Consider the following 22,692-nt stretch of genomic DNA (forward strand, 5'->3'; position numbering starts at 1 on the left):
GGCTGCAGCAGGAGGCTCGTAGCCTAGACAACACACACACACACACACACACACACACACACACACACACACACACACACACACACACACACACACACACACAAACACACATAGTCTGGTTAAAAGCACTTCATCACTTCCATCATGCTATTTAACAGGGTTATGCAAGCATTATTATTTGCTACAATTGTGTAAAATGTAAGCCTGACTGAGGTGAAGGACTGAAAGACAGTTAACAAAAGTGGATGGAAAAGGTAAGGTGACCAGATCTTAAAAAGCCTCTCGCTTTTGACAGCTGCCATCATTTTGAGTAACATGTACAACTCTGTGATCTCGATGAGTTGTTAAAAAAAGATTTGTAATTTCAGCAATAAAGGTGAGTCAAGTAAAAAGTTGCTTTAAAAAAAGTTGCTTTTGCTGAACCATAGTGTAGTCACATGGCTGGCTTAGCCTTAGTGGAATAAATCAAATGTCTCCCTACTTCTTTTTCCGTTTTTTTTTAAAAAAACTGCTTGGATACTATTGCTGTTCTGCATATTATTTAAACTAGGGTGACCAGATTTGAGGTGGCGAAAAAGAGGACACTTGCGATTGTTGGGGGGGAAGTCGATTGTTGCACAGAAGTCTAAGTACAGTAGACTTCTGTGCAAAGCGCCATTCAATTTAAGTACACGCTTAATGGTCCCATGAAAAACTGGACGTTTTCATGAATTTATAAAACCCCCCCGGACGCTCCGTACAGGACGTAAAAAGAGGACATGTCCGGGCAAAAGACGACGTTTGGTCACCCTAATTTAAACACTAACCCACAAGCTAAGAGGATACAGTTTGTAGGGAGCGGCTAGCTTGCTTTCAGACACACTGTGGCACTCTGGTGTGATACTGACTGTAAAACTGTTCAGCCTTTGAAAATTCATTTTTATTCATTAATTGTCCACATAGCACTGGCTATTAACTTAAAACTGTAAGCAGTTTCACTATGTAAAACACCCAGGACCGATCATACTGTTGTTAGTGGAAGCTACAACGTTATGCTAATGTGGAGTGTAAAAGCGAGTTAGCCTAGCCTGCTATCGTTTTCCCAATAGAAATAGCTAGCTAGTTTAGCTTGCTAACATTTTACGACTGCAATGCTAACCAGTTTAGACTAGTGCACACATTTTCCAGCTAAAACTAGCCAACTGATTTAGACTAGCCTGTTCCGATTTTTCCTTCGAGGTGTTACATTTTGTTGATCTTATCAGCAGTTCCTGCACAACGGTCCTCCTGAATAGTAAAAGTGAGGAGGATATTTCCCCTAAGGGTCTAGTTGTAGTCATTTTAACCACCCTGTATATCACTGGGTAATTTTCCCAGTGATGATATGAAGTTCTTCAATAAATATGTGAGAAAAGCTATACTTGTGTTGCATTGTAGTGAAATTATAATTATACAGTATAATCAAAGGAGAGCATTCTAAACTAAACCAAAAAAAATCACAGTAACGTAGGGGTGCTTTAACAAAAACAGAAAAAGCTTTTTTTTGTTTACAATTGTAAAAATAAAACCAAGGATATACAGTATATGTTCATTTCTTAGCGAAAATGTATGTTAATTTTAAGTAATAATCTCTGTATCATACATTTTGACGACACCTATAACTATAAGCAGCAATTTCAGGAAGGTTTTTGGATCTCAATTCCCAGAAAGGTAAGATTGACGCCTTTTTTTTTTCTTTTGACCTCTTTACAACACAAACCCAAAAAGAGGCAAATACACCCTGTAGAGAGCCAGGGCCCTAAATGGCGGGACGCAGGACGCCTGTTTGCTTTACAGAAAGGATATAATTGCACAGTGGTTTCTCTCACCTGAGATTGTGGTGATCCCCGCTGTCTGCACAGAGTAGGCTTGCTGAGAGAATGGCTTAATACTGAGAGTCACAGACAGACATGGGAAAGAAGAAGAGACAGTATAGGTCAGTCACATTGTATTATACAGCAAGGAATTCTGTAGAAGGAGCACAGAAGTCAAGAGTGTCTCAGGGTACAGTAAAAGCTATACCAGCCCCATTTACTGCCATTATCATCATCATCACCACATGGTCGTGTAATGGCAGCTGGCAATGAAATGAAAAGGGTTTGAACTTCTAACACAATAATCCACACAATTCACTGGCCGTGTGAACATATACTAATGTAAGAAATAAGAAAAGCAGGATGGATGCAAAGAGACAGCCTGGTGGTATACATTGTCTAAGATGTATGAACGAGTAACTTAAGGAGGAGAATGATAAAGGAGTAATTTTTCTAAATATAAGGAAAATAAATCGAAATCAAATCTTAAAATTAATACTAATGGTAGATATGAGTGTACCAGTTGAGTGTGACTTACTCTTCAGTGGTGGAGCTAGACTGTCCTCCAGGAATCATTCCCTGCCACAGCTAAGAAAAACAACACACATGAATACACACATCCAAGCAGCAAACCATGAATACTGGACAATGTCTGTTTGTTGTTAAATCTGTACCGGGTCCTCAAACAGAGCATATGTGGCTACTGAAGAGAATAAACAAAGTGTGTGTGTGTTACCTGTGCGTTGCTTGGGAAGCTGGCCCGTACGATTCCAGGCAGGAGCTTGCTGTGTATGGCTGTGGCTGAGACGATCTGAGCCGAAGACATGGAGGAGATGCTCTGCAGGGCCTTCTCCTTGGCATTCTGGTCCTGCATGGTGATTGACATCATCAGCATCAATATTATCATGATTATCATCATCATGAACACAGTGTATATTCTGGCCCAACAAACTAAACACCCAACTACAGAGTGTGACATGGTTATGAAGGAACCTGTCAATCAGTGCAACAGTGTGTCCCCTTTATAGCTTTTTAATACATTTTGGACAACAGTAGAATATCTTCGGTTTCTGAAATATTTGTAGGAACAAATAAGCAACTTTAAAATGTAAGCTATAGCCCACAGCTATAGCGGGAATAATACTGAGGGAATAATAATTGTCATATTCCTCCTAGTGGATGTTATCTGACTGTTGGTATCAGATTGGCGCCTCCTGCATCTTTTTATTATGCAAATTGCGTAACTGAACTATGAGTAAACTGGCTGCCATAAATGGAGCGGTACCATAGCACAACACTGTGAAAAGTAGCATGGTCACTTTTCACAAAACCGCTTTCAAGACAATAAACGACAGCTAAAATAAGAGAAGTTTCAATAAATACTGTACAGGGCTTTTGAGGAAATAACCTATTTACAAGGATCTATTACCTGTTTGTCATTATGTAGAATGTAATCCTTTCAGACACCAAGACCTTACTACTGGAAGTGGCTCACACAGGGTTAAAGAGTTTGACCTTGTTTTGCCTTGCTCACCATCGCAAAATCCAACACTAATAAGTGTCGAACCATGTGTATCCATGTCTTAATCCCATGTTTTGCTTCAAACAGTCTTCCAGTGATGAAGCAGGGGATTGATGTCATATACCTTCCTGTCCGCATGTGTAGTTTGGGTGTGGTGGTCTGGCTTGTGGCCGGGGAAGGAAGTCATAGCAACAACAGTGTTGAGCGGTGAGCAAAAGAAGACTGGAGGGGGCTGCTGCCTTAGGGCAAAAAGCTCCACAGAGGAGATTTACACTAAGTCCTTATGTGTGTGATCCTGAAATGCACAACGACATGCTATCGCCATGAGGAGAGCCTCATTGTGCCACCGTAACACACCGAAATGACGCTCCATGACTTTATATTCTGCAGAAAAATAATATTTTTAGGTTGCATAAAAAATGCAAAACAAAATTTGATGTCGATATACTCAATTCCATACGGAACCAATAAAGGGACATGGGGAAATACAAAAAAACTTGAAAGTTTCTCGTCGTCAATGAACTCAACTACGCAATCCAAAGTGGTGTCGTTTTTGCGCCCAGAAAGACCACACGACTTCAGAATTTGTTTTAAATGTCTCTGAGACACAACATAACGGTGACGACTTGCAAGTAAAGTAACTATGTCTTTATGATGAAGTCCCAGGTCAAAATACAGCGTAACTAATTCTTGAACTGTCATACTGTCATACATAAAGAAACACAATCCGAAATGCAGGTCCTATCTCATGCAATATTTTGTTGCAACACCCTGAGAAAAATACTTTCTCGTGATCGCGCAAAGCAAGTTACGAAACACAAGCTTACACTTTACAGTTATACTGTTCAGAGAGGACTGCTTATGTTTGTGTAGCCCTGGTCTTCCTGAGTTACACAAAATCCATATGGGTTTATGCATCGATCATTTTCTGGATTTATCAGTACGAGAATCTTTCCCGTGAGCACGGGAAAGATTCGCGTGCTCACGCCTATTGTGCCCAGTGTACAAAGAACTTTATTTTTAGCAGGCAGACATAGAAGAGAAATCTCCAAAAAGATTTCACATCCAGAAGTTACTGTAATATCGATACAAATAAAAACAATTACATTTGTCTGGTGGAAACGTTTTAATATATCGCCACGGCACTATTTTATGTCTAAAAATGGTGTGTTTTCTTGAACATGGTCACATTGTTTAGGTTGACAACAGTGATTGAATTGGAAACAAATTTGGAAAGTTGCTACAATGGGCCCTGACTACCAGCTTTGTGACCGGACATCAAAAGAATATGAAGTAAAAACATCATTTTCAGCAGATATCATGAAATTGCAAAGCATTGCAAAGCGTTGAGCAGCAGAGAACTCTGGCTCTGCACATTCAGAGGCTGAGTTAAGGAACTTTCCGTACTATAAAGCAGCTGTGGGCGGCAGATACTGTAAGAATACCCCACACTCATTAATAGATCAGTGCAGACCTGTTAACAGACTTTCCTATTCTGGCTGGAGACCTTTCAAGCGAGCCACTAATGTGCGTGTGCATGCATAGGTGCGATTAATTATATTTTTCTTTCTAAAACTTTATTTATCAATTGTTTACAAACTCAACAATGTACAAAGATAATATTCGACCGTAATGTTTCACATTTGTCCAATAATTTGAAATCGTCCAGGTCATGTTGACTGGCTTGAAATTCTGTTGTGCTCTTTGCAACATCTGAACTCAAAGCAACATGGAGCTCTGAGCAGAAAACAGCTGAATGAAATGGAATTAGAGGCGCCGCAATAGCTGAAGAATCACTAATTGGCAGCTTCACTCAAGTTAATTGGCACTGAGAGAAATCTCTCTTCCTAGGGGAGGTAATAACATTATAGGAGGTACTGAGATGGGAATCACGCTGGATTTTCATATTAAATACCAGCAACCATATGGGTTTGATAACATCTTTGACCTGGACTCATTTCTGTTAAACCACCAACCCATGTGTTTTGGCTTTAATGGGAAATCCAACAGCAGGGAAGGCTTTGACATCATGTTCAAACGATCAGAGTATACAGCATCTTTAATTACACATTGTATAGTGCATTCCATTTCTATCTTGTCAGTCATAAACTGAAAGAAACAATTGGTGTTATTCTATATTTTCCGTATTGCCAAAAAAAGACCAATAGCAAAAATATGTTAGCAATGCTTTCCGTTGTTAAGCTTCCCTACTGACACAACTAAAAATGTCTATTTTGAGACGTGGATGAATACAATTTGATGCTCTATTTAGAATTTGGGGCAGTGTTTGTGTGAACCAGTCAAAATAAACTACAAAGTGTGGCTCATTTATATATTTCTAATCTGAAATTGGAGCTCTGTGACCGAGAAATACGATATTTCAGGCTTTGATATATACACAATACGGGTTGCTAGGATCAATTAATCTTTGGTTATGGTCGTGTCATTGGATTGGCTGAGAATATGAAATGTCGTATTTTAACCAAAATGCCAAATATTTCCTAATTATGCCTCTTTAATGGTAAGAATTGCCTTTTTTTTCTATTTTATTTCCTCAAAAATGGAATTTGGACATTAGTTGGACAAAACTAGCAATTATAAATCCAAGCTATTGCTGTGGAAAACGATTATATAAAAAATCCACTGATGATTGATAGTGGAAATATTAATTAGCTACAAGTATAATGATATATGTATAATTAAAAAGATGTGATTAGAACTGAGTGCCTAGAAGCATATCCCTCGCATTAGCCAACTTCCTTCAAACCATTTTACAATGTGATCCCTAGCTAGATTGCATTTTTACGCTGCCAATTCTCATTTTTTATACCATAATATACGTATGTAAACACTTCAGTATGTTAGATTTATATTGATTTTAATGACCCATTTTAATGAAGCATCTGTCGTTTATTTTATGACCGCAAACATCAATTCAGCTCTCATTTTGATTCCGCTTGGAGTTCTTACCGCTTTTTTGAGGAAAACAAGCGCTTCTTTGTCGCTTTACACAAAGTTAATTATAACCATCAGCAAGGAAGAAAAAGAAAGAAGGGAGAGAGGGAAGAGGAGACACAAGGGGTGAGGGATTAATAGACTGAAAGGAAGGCGGAGGAAGGGGGAGGGAAGAGGAGAGGGAGAGATGAATGAATGTATGGATATAGGAGAATGACGGGAGGAAGAGGAGGAGGAGGAGGAGGAGGAGACAACATTAACGGGCCTAATGAGATACCTAGGATACCGGAGTTACTGTGAAAACAAACATCCAGCAACAGTAGAAATGTTAACAAGCAGGGGATACACACTGAATCCAGATTGCAAAATGAGTCCTATGTCCTCTATACGCTCCAGGACAGCTTACATGTATTCATTTATCACAGTAAAAGTCTGTATTTAAACACAAATGTGGTATGTTTTAACTGCATTTCCCAGGAACCATTTGTTTGTCAGTTAAAAACTGGTTAAACTTTGTTTTCTGAAACAGCAGTTTTATTTCTATAGGTGCTGCTTTTGTTCTGCCTGTTAATCCATAATGGTCATTAGTGCTATTTATCACTAATCAACTACGTATATTGAAGTGGAAATCATCACTTCCTACGCACCGGAGGATTTTTCACGACCAAACTGAGTGTAAACATGATGAATGACTTCCCCCCTTACCTTTAGTTTGGATTGAAACTCCCTGGATTTTCTTCTGGCTAAAACCTGGATGTGACTGGATACCTGGAGAGGAGAGGAAAGGACATAGAAGAGGAGACGTGAGGAGAGGGGAGGAGAGGGAAGGAGAGGAGAGGTTAAAAGGAAAGGGGGGTTGGAGTGTAGAAAAGAGAGGAGGAGGAAGGACCAAACAGTGAGTTGCCATGGTTATGAAAGGACTATTGCCACATTAGAAAGGTACATACACACACACACACACACACACACACACACACACACACACACACACACACACACCCTACTCCCCTGACAACAGTGAATAGACCAATCTATGCACATCTTTTGAGAGCAAAGAGACACCTGGGAACACAACACTAAGATATTTAGATTACACTACATGCAGATGTTACCCTCTATGTTCGGTCAACACAAATGTAACCAAATGTTTTTCAGAGTGTGAAATAAGTACGCCAAATTAAAGCATGTTCTGCAAATTCGTTATTTAAATATTTGAATTAATAATTTGCAATAAAATGCTATTATATGTGTGTTTATATCATCAAAGTCTTATTATGAGTAAAAATGGATGATGGAGGGACATTTTACAAACATATCCATCAAAATGACAAAACGGTCTAATGCTACCACTATTTAAAAATCTTCTTAAATATTATCTGTAAGTGTAGAGTTCTTTTTCACAAAATAATGTATTATTAAGGACAGTTTCATAAATGGTTTTGAGTTAATCAGCTAGAGTGTTAGGTCTGAAAGACAGTTAAAGGTTCTCTTATAATGAAGATTAATTGGTGTATCTGGTGCAAAAGGGGAATAAATAAATGACGAGAAATAAAGGGTAGATTATTAGAAACTCCACAATAAAAAAGATACTGTTAAACTTTTTATCCGTGCTTGTTTTCATTTCGCAATCTAACACCATTTCACTGCTTTCATCTTTATAATGTGATATAGTGTGAAACATATAGGGGACAGTATGTTACATTACCTGTTTCCTCGTCCGCGTCTTGCCTGTTCGGAGCTTGATGTATCTGGCTATCAGCTCATTTCGACCTGGAGCGAAAAATACACAGAACATACTGGTGAAACATTGACACACACACACACACACACACACACACACACACACACACACACACACACACACACACACACACACACACACACACACACACACACACACACACACACACACACACACACCTTTAAACCCTGTTAACTTTCCTTCACACAAACAACCCCAACAGATATCACATGACCCTGAAACACAACTTAGTGCCTGATTTAGCACTGTTGACCTGGCGACCCAGTGACGTGCAGTTTCCCATAGTAGCGCCGTAATCACCAACACCCCTGTTGAGCTCTACGCACACACACACACACACACACACACACACACACACACACACACACACACACACACACACACACACACACACACACATACACACACAATCCCACACGCCAAAGCCCTGAATACACATGACCCAACAATACAGGTATTCATGCAGACCGGCCGTCCCCTGATTAAAGGAAACAGCAGGCCAGCTGTACCCATGCTGACGTGTACGCGCACACACGCAGACACTCACACACACACGATTACAAAGCTGAATAATTCAACCTTTTCAATAGGGAGCACAGCAGACTCAGCATGACCTGGCTAGTATAGATTAGTGAAGGAAAAGGAGACAGAGAGAGAGAAGGAGCAGAACACCACATCGAGAAAAAAACCTGTGGCAGACAAGTGTGTGTGTGTGTGTGTGTGTGTGTGTGTGTGTGTGTGTGTGTGTGTGTGTGTGTGTGTGTGTGTGTGTGTGTGTGTGTGTGTGTGTGTGTGTGTGTGTGTTGGTTTTGTCACACTTTTTACTTGATTTTGTTGCACAGAAGAGGCAGTTAAAGTTTAACCAAGCTGTGACTTTAAAATCCTCAATAGTCAAACATAACAGTTTTTTAAAAATATGTACTTGGGCTCAGAGGACACGGGTCCGTATCTGACACGGGGACCATTTACGTGTTTTCAAGGTTAGAAGGGTTACTTTAAAAACTTGACTTTACTTTTTACCTTCAAAGAAATTAATAAACAGTAACATAATGTGAGTATCAAAATATAAAAGTAACCTTGCCTGATTACTCTCCGTTACTTTTGGATTACCCCAATATAAATGCAAAACACAAATAAAAGATTAAAAGGGGAAAAAATATCAAGGAGATCATTTTCACTTAAATGTATTACATAAGACAGAAACACATGACCTTATAAAAGAAGAAACCAGCGCCATACTTTGAATGGCCAACTTGGCCATTTTGAACAGCACTATACTCTGGCATAAGCCATTTCTCTGTTCATTTATTTTTATACCATTAGTATAACTTGTGTACCAACTGTGAATCAAACTACAGATGGACCAGAACTGATTTCAGCTGAAAAGAGGTGTCTGTCTCTCCAATAATAACACAAGTGGCCCAAAAAGTAATCTTATAAAAATATATTTTTTAATGAAAGTATGTAACTTGACTGTTATTATATTTGTTAACATGAATGTTTGGTGCTCCGAGGCTCAGTTTGGTTTGTCTCCCGGTGTGTTTTCCGTTCCGACCGAGTGGAAAACCAAAGTCAGGCCAGCTGGCCAACTGATGGTCAAGATCAGCACAAAGCCAAACCTCTCTACACACTAACCAAATGGCTCGAAACAATAGCCCCAGCTAACTAGCAGATGGTGTGTGTGCACGTGTATTTCTGTGTGTGCATCTGATTTGTGGTGTGTGTCTGTGTGTGTGTTCTGACCAATCCTATTCTCACTGAGATAGGGAGCTTAGACTGATAACATCTACAGCTCCCCATGCAGGTGTTTTCCTTCTAGCGGTCAATAGCTGCGACTGATGACAGCACACACGCAAAAACACACACATACATGTATATACATGCATGAGTGCCAACACACACACACACACACACACACACACACACACACACACACACACACACACACACACACACACACACACACACACACACACACACACACACACACACACACACACACACACACACACACACACACAGCCCTGGCTGCTAAGGCTGACATCTGACTCCAGAGGGGCCAGCTGGTCTTTCTAGGAGGCTTAACGGTGAATTATCATCCTTCACTAACCCTGCGGCGCACATCCCTCGCCCTCCCTCTTTCTCCAAAACTCCGCAGCACACACACAGACACACACACGCACGCACTCTGTCTCAGACACACATAAACACACGCTCTGTCCATCTAGCCTTCCTCGGTTCTGGCTGCTCCCTTTCTCCCCTCCTCTGCCCCTCTCATAGTGAATGGGCTTCCCTTCTGCTCCCTCCCTCTCCCTCTCTCCCTCTCTCTTTCTCTCTCTACATGCCCAGTGAAAGACTTCAAGGCCAAAGTCAGATGGCCATTAACCGTGACGAACAGAAGCAACCCCCGTATCTGTCTCCGGGCTGAAGCCACTCTGTGCAAGTACATATTGAGGGAGAAGCGCCAATGGTAAAACACAAAGTAAGGACTGTTTGTTCTGTTATTTAAGATCATTAGGTTAAGGTCTTTAATCAAAATGAAAATAAAAAACAAGAAGCAGACTTGTGATAATAAGATACAATCAAAACATACTCCACCCCATTAGAAACACAATATCAACTGGTTAGTCACTTGGCATTTACAGAGCTTAGAAATCAGTACTATCTGTGAGAATGAGTCAGCATCATGTACATCTTTTTGGACTTTTCTTTTTTTCTTTTCAAGTCTACCAAAAAAAGCAATGTAAGTAGTTTAGTTGTAGTTTACAATGATAAGACCTTTTCAAACTAGGCAGTTTGAGGGCCGGTATGATGCCACTGAGTTATTAAAGTTCTTTGCGTTCTAACAGCCAAAGAAACAAATGAAAAGCTTGTTTCGGATTGGCACCAGCAATTTGCTCGAACACTGCTATGGTCCTTGACAGAAAATCAAAGAGAAAAAGGACGAGTAGTCATACCACAGGCTGAGGCCCATTCCGAACTGCCATGTTTTACACCAGCACTAAACTAGTTGGACTTAATACGACTAACCAAATCCATCTAATGAAAGCTATTTTGAGTGCATACGTGCATTCCAATGCGAAATATTGCAAAAAGTACAAAAAGATCAGAAGTTTGAGACCATAAAGCAGGACAATTATCCCACTCAACAATCGCCATTTGGCCAGGTAACGGACTTTATGCGCCATGAACAATTGCGGTTGCTGCAGTGAACACAGCTCTATTAAAAGAAAAGTTATTATTATTATTTTTATTTTTGTTATATATAAATGTACCACTTTTGTGGTATCAATAAGAAATCTTCGTTAGCTAGTTGGCTAATTGGTAACTGTCACACCCGGTGAGGTACTGGCAAGCTATCCAAAAAAACTGCTGTTATCTAGCTAGCTATATAAGAGTGGTAATGCTAACGAAACAACCATTAGCTAGCTAACTGATTTGCTATTATTTTCCGGTGAGGGCTACCCGTCCTAAATTCCCACACTTACGTAAGTCTTCTCAGTGTAGGAGAGGCAGTGTACTAGGGGAAATTTTGGTTTTAAACGAAAAAGAATATGTCATGTTTTCATATAATATGACAACACTGTATTCAATATGTTAGATAAAGTGTAAGTTGTTTGTGAGATATATATTATGTTTCACTGCTGCAGACTACATTTCCCACATTGCTATTATAGTACCTTCTGAAATACATGTGTTTTGAACATTTCCCTGATCTATGGCAAGAGAGAGAGAGAGAGAGAGAGAGAGAGAGAGAGAGAGAGAGAGAGAGAGAGAGAGAGAGAGAGAGAGAGAGAGAGAGAGAGAGAGAGAGAGAGAGAGAGAGAGAAGATTCAATATGTATTAATGATATTCACTTCCATCCAGTAGATCCATATTATGTGTCTGTAGGGGACAAAGCCACTGCCCATTTACTGTACCACTGCTGTACCTTTGCCACAGATAAAAGCAGCACTATCCAATTTTTTATTCACTCGCCCATTTATACACATCCATTTATGATTTTCCAACCCTTCTCTTATTTTCTCTCACATTGCCTTCTTCTTTTCTATTCCAGTCCATTTCCCTCCAGGGTATTCTACGACCCAAGTAGGTCCCCTACCAGATATTACGTCTTTCTTTTCAGAAGAAATACTCACCTGCCACTCATTTTACCCTTAATATAATGTTTTTTAAAAAACAGAGAACTACGATGAATACCACTAGCTTTTTCTTGAAAAGTGAAGACAATATTACCCCAAGGTAATGTAAATTTAGTACGTTTCAGAATATAATTAGAAAATAACAACAAGTGTGAACAGAAATGTGAGCTTGGGTTAGTCTGTGTGCATTATGAGCCAAAAGAAGAACAAGCTAGACACTGTCTCATAATTTTGGTTAGCACAGATGTTCTAATAACAATTTAACCTCCTTGTCTCTGTGCCAAACGCTGCTCATCATTTCTCCCTTCCCGCTCTGCCTCTGAAAACAGACACTGTCTAACTCACTTAGGCTACAGTGATAACCGTGTCAACAATTTGGACACAAAGTCAACAAGGTGAACAAATAACGCTGAACATGCCAGTGAGGCAGAGGAAAGAGTTAGATGGATTGATTGGTGGCCAATCAATAACACAAGGACTTTTTGTGGCCAAAATTATATAAAATAATGTGATGAAGGCTGCACACAATAAAAAAAGAAATGGTTTGCTATTATTTTTGACTAAAATTGCGACATGATAAGCGATATTAGAGGGAGTAACCTTTTTTTAAAACATTAAATACATTGTAATTGAAAAAAAACATGCTTAAAAGATCACGGTGGGATTCTTTTAACAGGACTGTGCCAAATAAGGATTGTTCAAATATTTAATGATAATTTGGTAAAAAATCACATTAGATTGCAGTAACAGACCGTAACCCTTGAATCATGACACATTTCATGTCTCCAGATTCTTACATTCAAGGCCCTAATTTGTACATTTTCCACTTCCCTATCCCTCAGCATTTTATTTCTTGAATTGTAGTTTACAGTGGATTTATTTGTAGTTATTTTTTGGCGAGCAAAGCTTCTTGGTGCTGTTGGAAACAAAAATGCTTACAGGCTGTAAAATCAAAACAGTTTGCTTAAAAGGCTAGGTAGACCTGGAAGGAATAGCAAAGTTGGTTGGTCTTTTTCTGTGGATTTATCTCTACAAGCGGGAACTTTCATCTAGTCATTTTTGCAAATCGATAATATAAAAAGTAATAAATGTTTGAATTAATGCAGTGTGATTATAAAGAAAGTGTTTTCCAAATCTAATGATGCAACATGGGCTGAGTGGGAAATGCTCTACAAGTGCCCACATACTTTTAGCCATTTAGTGTGTTTCAGAAGCAGGACCTTTTAAATGTGCATTGGGGAAAAAGTATAACATGTCTCACATTACTTAGTAGTCTAAAGTTCAACTAGAATCATAAAGAAATCACTAAAGTGCACTCTGCATACAGATGGAGGGAGAGAGGGAGAAACAGTGAAAGAGAGAGGGAGGGAGGCGCAGCTGGTGGCAGCCAGAGGACCATCTGTTCATCACTCTATTAGTCCACACACACACCACACACACACACACACACACACACACACACACACACACACACACACACACACACACACACACACACACACACACACACACACACACACACACACACACACACACACACATCCTTTCCTACACTCACACTTATTCTTAGACGAGCACACACAGAGATGATGCACCTATAGCACGCCTCAGTTTCCGCTCCTTTACAGTTTTTCTTTCTTTCCTGTGTTTCTGACACCGGAGACCCTGTGAGACAGCACTCACACACAGCTGACACACCACCACTAACAGCTTGCCCAATCCCTTCATGTGTTCATAACACTGTTTTAATAGATGTCACATTCTATGACAAGTTTTTTTGAAAATATTCACACATTCTTAAAATATTCACTTTATTCCACTTTTTCTTGTTCTGTATGGAAGACTAGTAACCAGGGATGAATAAACACATATGCACATCACATGTTGTTAAATCAACCAGTCCTTGAGTTGATTTGAGGAGCTATAGAAATACATTTTCAAATTAATTAATTGTTTACGTTTTTAGCATAACTACAAATGTGCTTCTTTGAGATTAATCCTTCCAAGAATTTGCTGAAAAAATGCAAATAAAAGAAGTAAGAAGAAGAAAAAATACCAAATATCGACCACAGGCATTTTTGATTTGGTGATGCAACATTTAAAAACTGAAGCTGCAATCCTGGCCTTTCTCACTATTTTCTGGTAGCATAAGAAAACATTCATATATCAGTTATTCACAGCAGTTGACACCCACAGTCCTCCCAGTTCCCATTACTTACCGTACATCTTTCCTTCATCTGACAGTATAATCTTCCTCCTTCCACAGGGCGGGTAGATTGCCAGGGCCTCCTGAAAGCTCTGCTCGATGTCAGGGCTCCAGACCCCCTCAGGGTCCCCGTCCATGGTTTTATCCCCTCCAGAGTCACTTAGTCTTTCCATGTCGTCCCCCGGACTCTCACTGCCGCTCCAGCTACTGCGATCCATATTGGCAGCTAATGCTAACCGCCTGATGTGTACTCAGCGCTAATGCTATCGGCTAAAGCAGGTAAGGTAATAATAGTAACCTAACCCTGACGTTATTGCTAATGGCAATAATGATGTCCAAGGGGAGACAGCCAGCTACAAACAACTAGGGACAGAATGCTAATGGTAGCTGCTGATTAGAGAACGGTAATCAAAATTTTTGACTACCAATAAAGTATCAAAAGTGGCTGGTACACCTCAGCAAGCTGGTCCAAATCCCTCTTCAGAAAGCAGGAACCCTAGATGAAAAAAAAACAGAAATTATTGGGTTAGCTACAAGAAGTGTATTGGTAGGAGAGGTTAGCACATTTCACATTACCGCAACATCCTGCATTGACTTTTTGCATGTGATACTCCTCTCTTTCCCCCTAAATAAATGTGAAAATGCTAAACATTTTAATATTGTAAATTTTAAGAGGCAATTTTACATTTGTCTACATTTGTCAATTTTACAAATGTCTCAAAGGCTAAGCTACATGCTAATGCTTAGTTTTTAAGTTCAAATTGGTTGAGTTTTCATCCACAAATATAGCATATATTTTAACCAAATCTATATTTTCATCAGGCCTGCATTACAGCAAGAGTCTTCAGTTGGAAGGTAATGTCCTTCAATACCCTAAGCAACAGATCTAATGTTGCTTTACAGATTTCTCTGTATAGAGTGCTGCTCACTGCTGTTCAGGATTCCGCTTTTAAACAGTGAGTTTCCACTACTTATACCCGTGAACAGTTATATATAAAACCCAACATTTCAGAAAAAAGGGCAAATTCAAAGAATATAGGCTGGTCTATGGAGCTCTCTGGAGCCCACTCCGTGAGTCACGCTGATACTAGGTCTGTTTTTTAACAAGAGCAGTGCAGCTTGAAGTTCTGAACATATTGTAGTCCTGCATCCAAGCTGCTAGGGGAACATTATTGCTTCTTTTCATGTAGGAAATTGCCTATTTTGTTAAACCGCTGTGGTAGCCCAACATCAAATCCACATGCACATAAGTGGAGCAAGTGGACAGACAGATAGACCAGTACTACACACAGCTACTAGTAGATCCTGGGAGGGGAAACAAACTAAACTGAAGGGGCTTGCCAGCTGCCTACATTTCTTCTAAAATCCCCATCAGTAAACAGCAGGCTTGGCGAAGTACACAACACAATCACACACTAACATATGCACACACACACAATTTTGGTGCCAGCTCCTTGGGCGAACACATGTCATTTTGTCTGGTCTTTTACTGTTCACACTTCCCATACACTGTCACTTGCCACAGCCTGCAGAAGCCTGAAGTGTGTTTGTGTCTGTGTGTATGCCTGGCTTATTTTAGAGCAATTACATTTGACAGCACACACACATGCAACTTAAGCCTGTAAATCAGTGGGCAACCTTTTGGACACATTAAATGAACTTGAGCCCAGTTCAATGCTTTATCACACCTGGGGCAAAATGTTGCGATGCCCAAGAAAACATCCTTTGGCTTCGACTCGCGGCCATGTGTAATGAATGAGACCTGCTGGATTTGCTTGAGTTTGTCCTCTGGTTCTGTCTTCATGCTTATTCTATTCACCCTCATTTCCGTTTCCTCTCCAACTTCCCACCCTAGCTTTCTTCCTCTCTTCACTCCTGCCCTCCCCCAACAGTTTTCCATTCAAATAAGGACTCATTCATCCAACCTATGGTTGAGCACCAGCAGAATCAAGATTTGTTTCCTCTACAAAGAGAGAGAGTGTGACACTGTGCGCAAAAGTTAAATATCTTTTTTCACAAGTAACAGAAGCTGTGATCATCTTAACTCATCAGAACTCCACCAATGACACGTTTTCTCATCGATCAACATTTCACCAAAGTATAGAAGAATAAACTACATAGATTTGTCTATGGTGGTAAAATGAGGGTGATATTTTGCTTTACCCTAGCACTAATCAATGTTTTATAGAAAAAATGTGTCAAATATCTATGGGGATCTGTACCGGGTTGTGCTTTAGCTAGTTTTTGTTTGTTTCCAATAAAAATGGAAACTATTTCAGCAAGAAAACTCTGATAAACCCAGACTACACTACCTGGCCAGCACATGTTTGACAAAGTTTGAGACAAGCTGATAATGTAGTCCAGAATCAAGCAGAGAGGCATATTTTCCTCAGATTGGAGAAGACCAGGACAGAACTACATAAGTTATTGAAGTTATGTTCATTAGCTAGAAAATACATTCCTCCATGTCAGTGTTAATGATGCCCCATGACTGCTGGATATGTTAATAAGCAATGTCATGCTAAGAAGTCAGCCGCACAAGCCTATGGGATGTCAGTGGTGTATTTTCCGATTCAGCCGCCAAAAAGTGCTCAAATATTATTTAATGAATCATAACATAAATTTGGTAAAGTTGTTTCTGCATATAAAAAACAACTGAGACTTTATGTGCTTAAGGGTAATGAGCTACTCTTTTGTGGTAGCAGTTATTGTCCATGAATCACTAAAAAATACTACTTTTCAATTAAAAAAAATATTACTTTATGCACAAAAGCAGAACTGAACAGAGGGGGCAGTCCTTGCGATCAAGGGCCCACATGCGTACACAAAGTGACCACCTCCGAAATGTGGCCTGGCCCTGAACAATCGTGTCTCCATGGGTCCCCAATTGGTCTTGTGTGCATTTACATGTGATTACGTAAAAAAAGAAGCATCTTAATAACAGGCAATTAAGATTGACCAATTAACCGTATTAACCTAGCCTGCATGTTTTAGGGCTACAGGAGGAACCCAAGAGAAAAACTATGACAAAAAGTCTGCTGAATCTTTTGGCTGTGAGGCAACAGTGATAAGTACCGCAAAACCAGCAAGGCACAAAGCAAATGTTATTATAAATCCCATTGTTGTATAAGGCTGCTTCTATATGTGTGATGTTAACAAATGATTTAGTTAGGTAAATTCTCCACAATGCAGCTTATCGACCAAAGAGCTGAGATCACATTCAAAAATAAACTGGTGGCTCTTGCAGTGATCCATTTCGGTTCAAAGCTTGAGCTGTAAGCTCAGGTTTTTGTCTCTACCTACTATGGGCAAAACAACGATTTGAGAGCATAGTTTCAAGCAAGAAAATAAACGTGTGTGATTTAACCTCACAAATGGTCTATTGTTTATTAAATAAATATTAATCACAGCCACTTTAAATGGTACCACCTTTCGTATTAAATCACAATGATTTCAAAGCATTGTTTTGCCCGTAGCACACAACTGTTTTTTTGGAGAGTTGCTGGGGATCAAAAAATATAAATAGTTAATATTAACATTTTAAGCTTTGAATTTATAAAAGTTGAAGTATGGATGGCTACAATACGCTCCATTTTGTATGTGACCTCAGCCCACTAGTCGATCAGCTGCCTTGTGGAGAACGTAACTAACTAAATCAGATGAGTAACCAATAACTTAGAAAATACTTTACACAATCTGGAGAAAGCAAATACTGATTATCAATATATGTTTCTGTACCTACTCCTTATATTCTTATGATGGTAAAACTGGTGATTATTAAGTATCAGAGAGGAGACGAGATGAGAAGACAAGATACGAACGATACGATACGAGATGGTACGGTACGAGACAATATGAAACAAGATAATACAAGACGGGAAGAGAATAGATTCTCTGTTTCACATTATAGAATAATCAAATTAAAGACAATTATTATTTATGTATCTGTAATGACTTCAAAATGTTTGAGATGGCGGAAATCTGGGATCAGAAGGTATAAGATAGAAGAGAAAATAACAGAAGGTTTCATGGCTTAAAGAAGAATACAATTAAAACAAATCAAATGATTACTTAATTTGTGTATCTGTAATGACTCTGAAGATACCTATGATTGTGAAAATCGGGGATCAGTAGGTATTAGACAAGAAGATGTTACGTTGTGTGGCGAGATGAAGAGAAGGTTTCATGGTTATGAGAGAAATCAAGCAAATACTGATTATTAATTATGTATCTGTCATGACATTAAGGATGCTTATGATAGTTAAAATCAGGGATCAGTAGGTATTAGAGAAGAAAAGAGAAGAGATAAGAAGAGAGGAGGAGAAGGGTTCATGGTTAACAGTAGAATCCCTACTGAGGCTCAGGAGATTTGAGCATGAGAGGGGCCCAGCAGCAGATGGAGGCTGGAGAGAGACATTAGTCACACAACAATCAACTGTGACTGGGCGACTCCTTTGCACCCTCGCTGCCCCTCCTCTGTGTCTCTGTCACCAGGCAGGCCCGGGCCACTGCAGCCAGGACAGCAGGCTCCATGGTGTCAGTGCCAGCCCTCAGGAGAACACACACAGGGCATACAGCCACAGCCCTGCAGCTGCCTTGGACTCTCATGCTCTCCCTCTGTGTCGCCTTTCTTCCTCTTTCACTTACTGGCTTCCAGCACATGCCAACTCGATGTATGTGTGCAATGTGCATGGCTCTCAGCCTCCGTATTACTAGCGAGGTTGTAATGAAATGTAATGCAAGTGATGTGCCTGCATTACAAGAGGGTCTTAGGTGTGTGTTTATATGTGTGTGTGTCAGCAGGGGGTCCTGTTGGTAGACAAGTTGAATGTGTTATCACAGGCTAGTCAGTTCCTTTCACTCATTCTTCTATTGGAACACTCAACGGCATCTGTTTTAACTGCTTCCAATGTGTGCGCACACTCACACTCACACACACACTCACACACACACACACACACACACACACACACACACACACACACACACACACACACACACACACACACACACACACACACACACACACACACACACACGCTTTATACAAGAGGATTTTCTCATAATCCTCAAAGCAAACATTGTTCCACTTTATAATGTTCTGCCATGTTTTAATGGTCCCTTACACCCCAAATATAATTATTCAGATGTGATATTTCATGTTTCTGTTTTTATGAGTCACTTTAAGGTTGTTGTTTTTTCATCAAGGTCTTTCCAGGCCCACTTTTTTACAGATTCAGGGCAGATCATTTGTCTTAACAGCCTCCACAGTGGACACATCATTTGCACCTCATGTTATTCAAAGTGTTCGAATATATTAAGAGTTTATGATTTAAGATACAGCAAATGACTGTCCCTGAGTTCCACACTGGTTATGGGGAAAAATGTAAAATATTTACAACCTCCTATTCTGCATTGTTACTCCATACTTAAATATGTATTTCGCTTGGTATAATTCTAAAGGGATCCTGGCAGCGTAAGAGCTTTAAAGCATTACCGTACAGTTATGAATAGGGTTATTCAGATTGTAAAAAAAGGTTAGTTGTGCAACTTAATTGCAGTTTTTAAACAATTTTCATCTTAAACCGGCAATGAATAACAGTAGTATTGTCTAGATTGCATAATTCTATGTTTATACTCTAAATTGTCCTGCTTAATATTGGTGTCATTTCTTTAAATAAACAACCTTAATCTAACTTATCCGGGTCAAGATTGTTGGTGATATTCAGTGGTATGACATAAATGTTATTATTGACCGATATATTTATATATGCAATTTAAAAAAACTCATCATTATTAAGATAAGTATAGTTCAAATAGAGTCAACACTACTTTTAAGATATTTGAGACCTAACTACAACTGCAGAAGTAAAAAGCTAGACTCTGAATAAAGTACATCATGATGCATGGCTGCACATTGACGCTGCTAAGCTAAAGGTGGCTAATGTTCGCGTGAAGATGTTTAGTAGTCTCATTAAACATTGCACATTGATGAGTAGAGAATTTACTGATGTATTTTATGTCGTAGAACCCTAATTTAAATATCTCTTTAGTTTGTGTTAACCACAGAACTTATTTCAGGCATCTGACCAAAAACACATTAAAAAAAACATTGAGTTTGAGACAAAGAAACCAGGAGTTGTCAAAAGCTAACTCATTTTCTGGATTTTAGGACTCATTCCTGCTCACCTTTCGAGGACAAGTATTCAGGACCGAATCGATTTCGGCTTGAATGCTCAATGCCAACCTAGGTACGAATTGTTCATGGCCAGATGTCTACAGGGGCCATCAAGTTGAAACAGAGAAATGTGACCATCAAACCATGTGACAATTCCACCAACAAGACTCAAAATGGTTTTGTGGTCAGTTAAGAGTTTTTCGGTTGAGTCTTTTGCCCAAATACACTTCTACATGTGGACTGGAGGAGTGGAAGAACTAACTACTGACTTTCTGTTATATGGACGACAATTCTACCTTCTGAGTCACAAATAATTTCCAAACCAAACCAATCTCGTGTGCCTCCCTTTCTACTGCCGACTTTAATCAGTTCTGTCCTCCATTAGTCGTGATTTTGTCTTGGCGCTGACGCACAACTCTGCATTCAGTCTTTAAAGTTCAGCTGGTCACGATTTCATTTAATGCATTACTGATAGATTCATCTGGTACAATGCCCTGGAAAAATGATAACCTCAATAAAAGACCTGGTTTGATTATTTCTGACCCGATTTCATGTTTAAAAAACAAAGACAGATATTCATCGGGCAAAATGAAAAAGCAGCATCAGTGAAACCAAACCAGAAAAGCTCCATTCATTCTTCCTTGGCGCTAGTACACACTTGAGAACGACAGAGAAAGTGGGAAAGAGACTTGCTTTATGAGTGGTGAAGAGGCAGTGGTTCACAGCATGCACTCCTCATTATTTCACCATCTCCTTTCACAGAAGCATTACCATTTATGCACACACAGTAATTGGTCGCAGATTGCACACTGATACAGTGAAGTGCTTATTTCCTCCTGGAAATGTGATGGTAAAAGGTTTAGCTAGCAGCCCTACTCTCTACTCTCCATCTTTTTCTGTTTTTCTTCTTCCACCAGTTTTTGCTGAGTCACACCGAGCCATTATGTGGCCTCTTCCTCGAGGGGGGGTGGGGTGGGGGTCACTGTCACACACGGAAGACAATATCCTCCACCGGTAGAAAAAGAGGCCTGGGGAGGCTACAGCAATACCAACACCATTTAATAAGTGTAAACTCAGAAGCATTGTGCCGGGACAGAAACCAAATGTGTGTGTTTATGTGTGTGTGCATTTATGTTTGAGACCTAGTAAATGGACACTGTATGGTTGCATGAATGTGAGGAGAGTACAGTGGACTCTATCCATGCAGCTCCAAAATTACATCCTTAACAGCTACAATATACTCTCCTCAACACACACACAAACACACACACACACACACAAAATGAATTAGCCCCTGAACTGTGTTTCCATCTGTGGTCCATTAAAACATGTCTATTGCTTTATTTAGACCGATGCAGGTTAGGAGGCAGAGAGTGTGGAAGCTGTGCAGCTAATGTGGGTTTGTAGTAGGAAATTTGATGTATAATTGGCTTTAAAAATATATAGATTTCAAGATTTTAGGCATACTTTCAATCAGATATGGTTCTTGTAGAAAGCTATGTGGCCAACAGGATAATCTAAACCTCTCTAATTTTACATAAAAATTAAGAACTAAGTCAAATTGAGTAGTTAAAAAAGAATTTCAGATCGTTCACCATGGAAAGTCTTTTTCTCTTTCCTATGAATTTGATAAACCAACATGTATAAACTATCTGACATCTTGCCATTTCAGGCTTAATTTCAGCCATCTTGCCATGTTCCTAGATCTTAGCTTTATGAGTACTATAATTCTGATGTTGCTAAGACAAACACAACTGGGTTACAGGGATTAAAGCCTAAAAAATGTTTGAGGAAAAACACAGTTAGTTGCAGACTTTCACCCAAAAGTGTACAGTTTCCACATGAAAAACAACCTACACACAGATTTGTTTGCACTCAAATTTATACTTCAAATGACACAATATCTCTTAAGCTACACAGCAGCCAATGTGGTTTCTTAACTGTTTGTAAATGGTACTTCATAGAATAAATAGTGAATAAGTAAAGGGCAGTTAAGACAGCAAACTGGCAGGAGTTAGCTAAGCATACGCTAACTAGCTAGCTGCTACAGGTCATACAGACAAAAAAAGGCTGTAGCAAGAACAACTCGGGGTAT

The 22,692-nt window shown here is 39.5% G+C and overlaps 1 protein-coding gene across 1 annotated transcript in view; it reads right to left on the reverse strand.

Moving 5' to 3' along the window:
• Positions 1-22,692, reverse strand: part of tead1a (TEA domain family member 1a) — a 40,218-nt gene that overhangs the window by 11,968 nt on the left and 5,558 nt on the right. The window contains exons 2-8 of the mRNA XM_063875402.1: positions 14,433-14,915; positions 8,015-8,079; positions 7,015-7,077; positions 2,569-2,700; positions 2,371-2,420; positions 1,848-1,909; positions 1-23 (exon numbers count right to left, since the gene is read on the reverse strand). The exon at positions 1-23 is cut by the window's left edge and continues 105 nt beyond it. Of these exons, the coding sequence (XP_063731472.1) occupies positions 1-23; positions 1,848-1,909; positions 2,371-2,420; positions 2,569-2,700; positions 7,015-7,077; positions 8,015-8,079; positions 14,433-14,637 (600 nt within the window). The 5' untranslated portion in view covers positions 14,638-14,915. The remainder of the gene's footprint in view (positions 24-1,847; positions 1,910-2,370; positions 2,421-2,568; positions 2,701-7,014; positions 7,078-8,014; positions 8,080-14,432; positions 14,916-22,692) is intronic.

This window comes from Eleginops maclovinus, chromosome 2 (assembly GCF_036324505.1).
Source record: "Eleginops maclovinus isolate JMC-PN-2008 ecotype Puerto Natales chromosome 2, JC_Emac_rtc_rv5, whole genome shotgun sequence".
NCBI classification, from domain to species: Eukaryota; Metazoa; Chordata; class Actinopteri; order Perciformes; family Eleginopidae; genus Eleginops; species Eleginops maclovinus.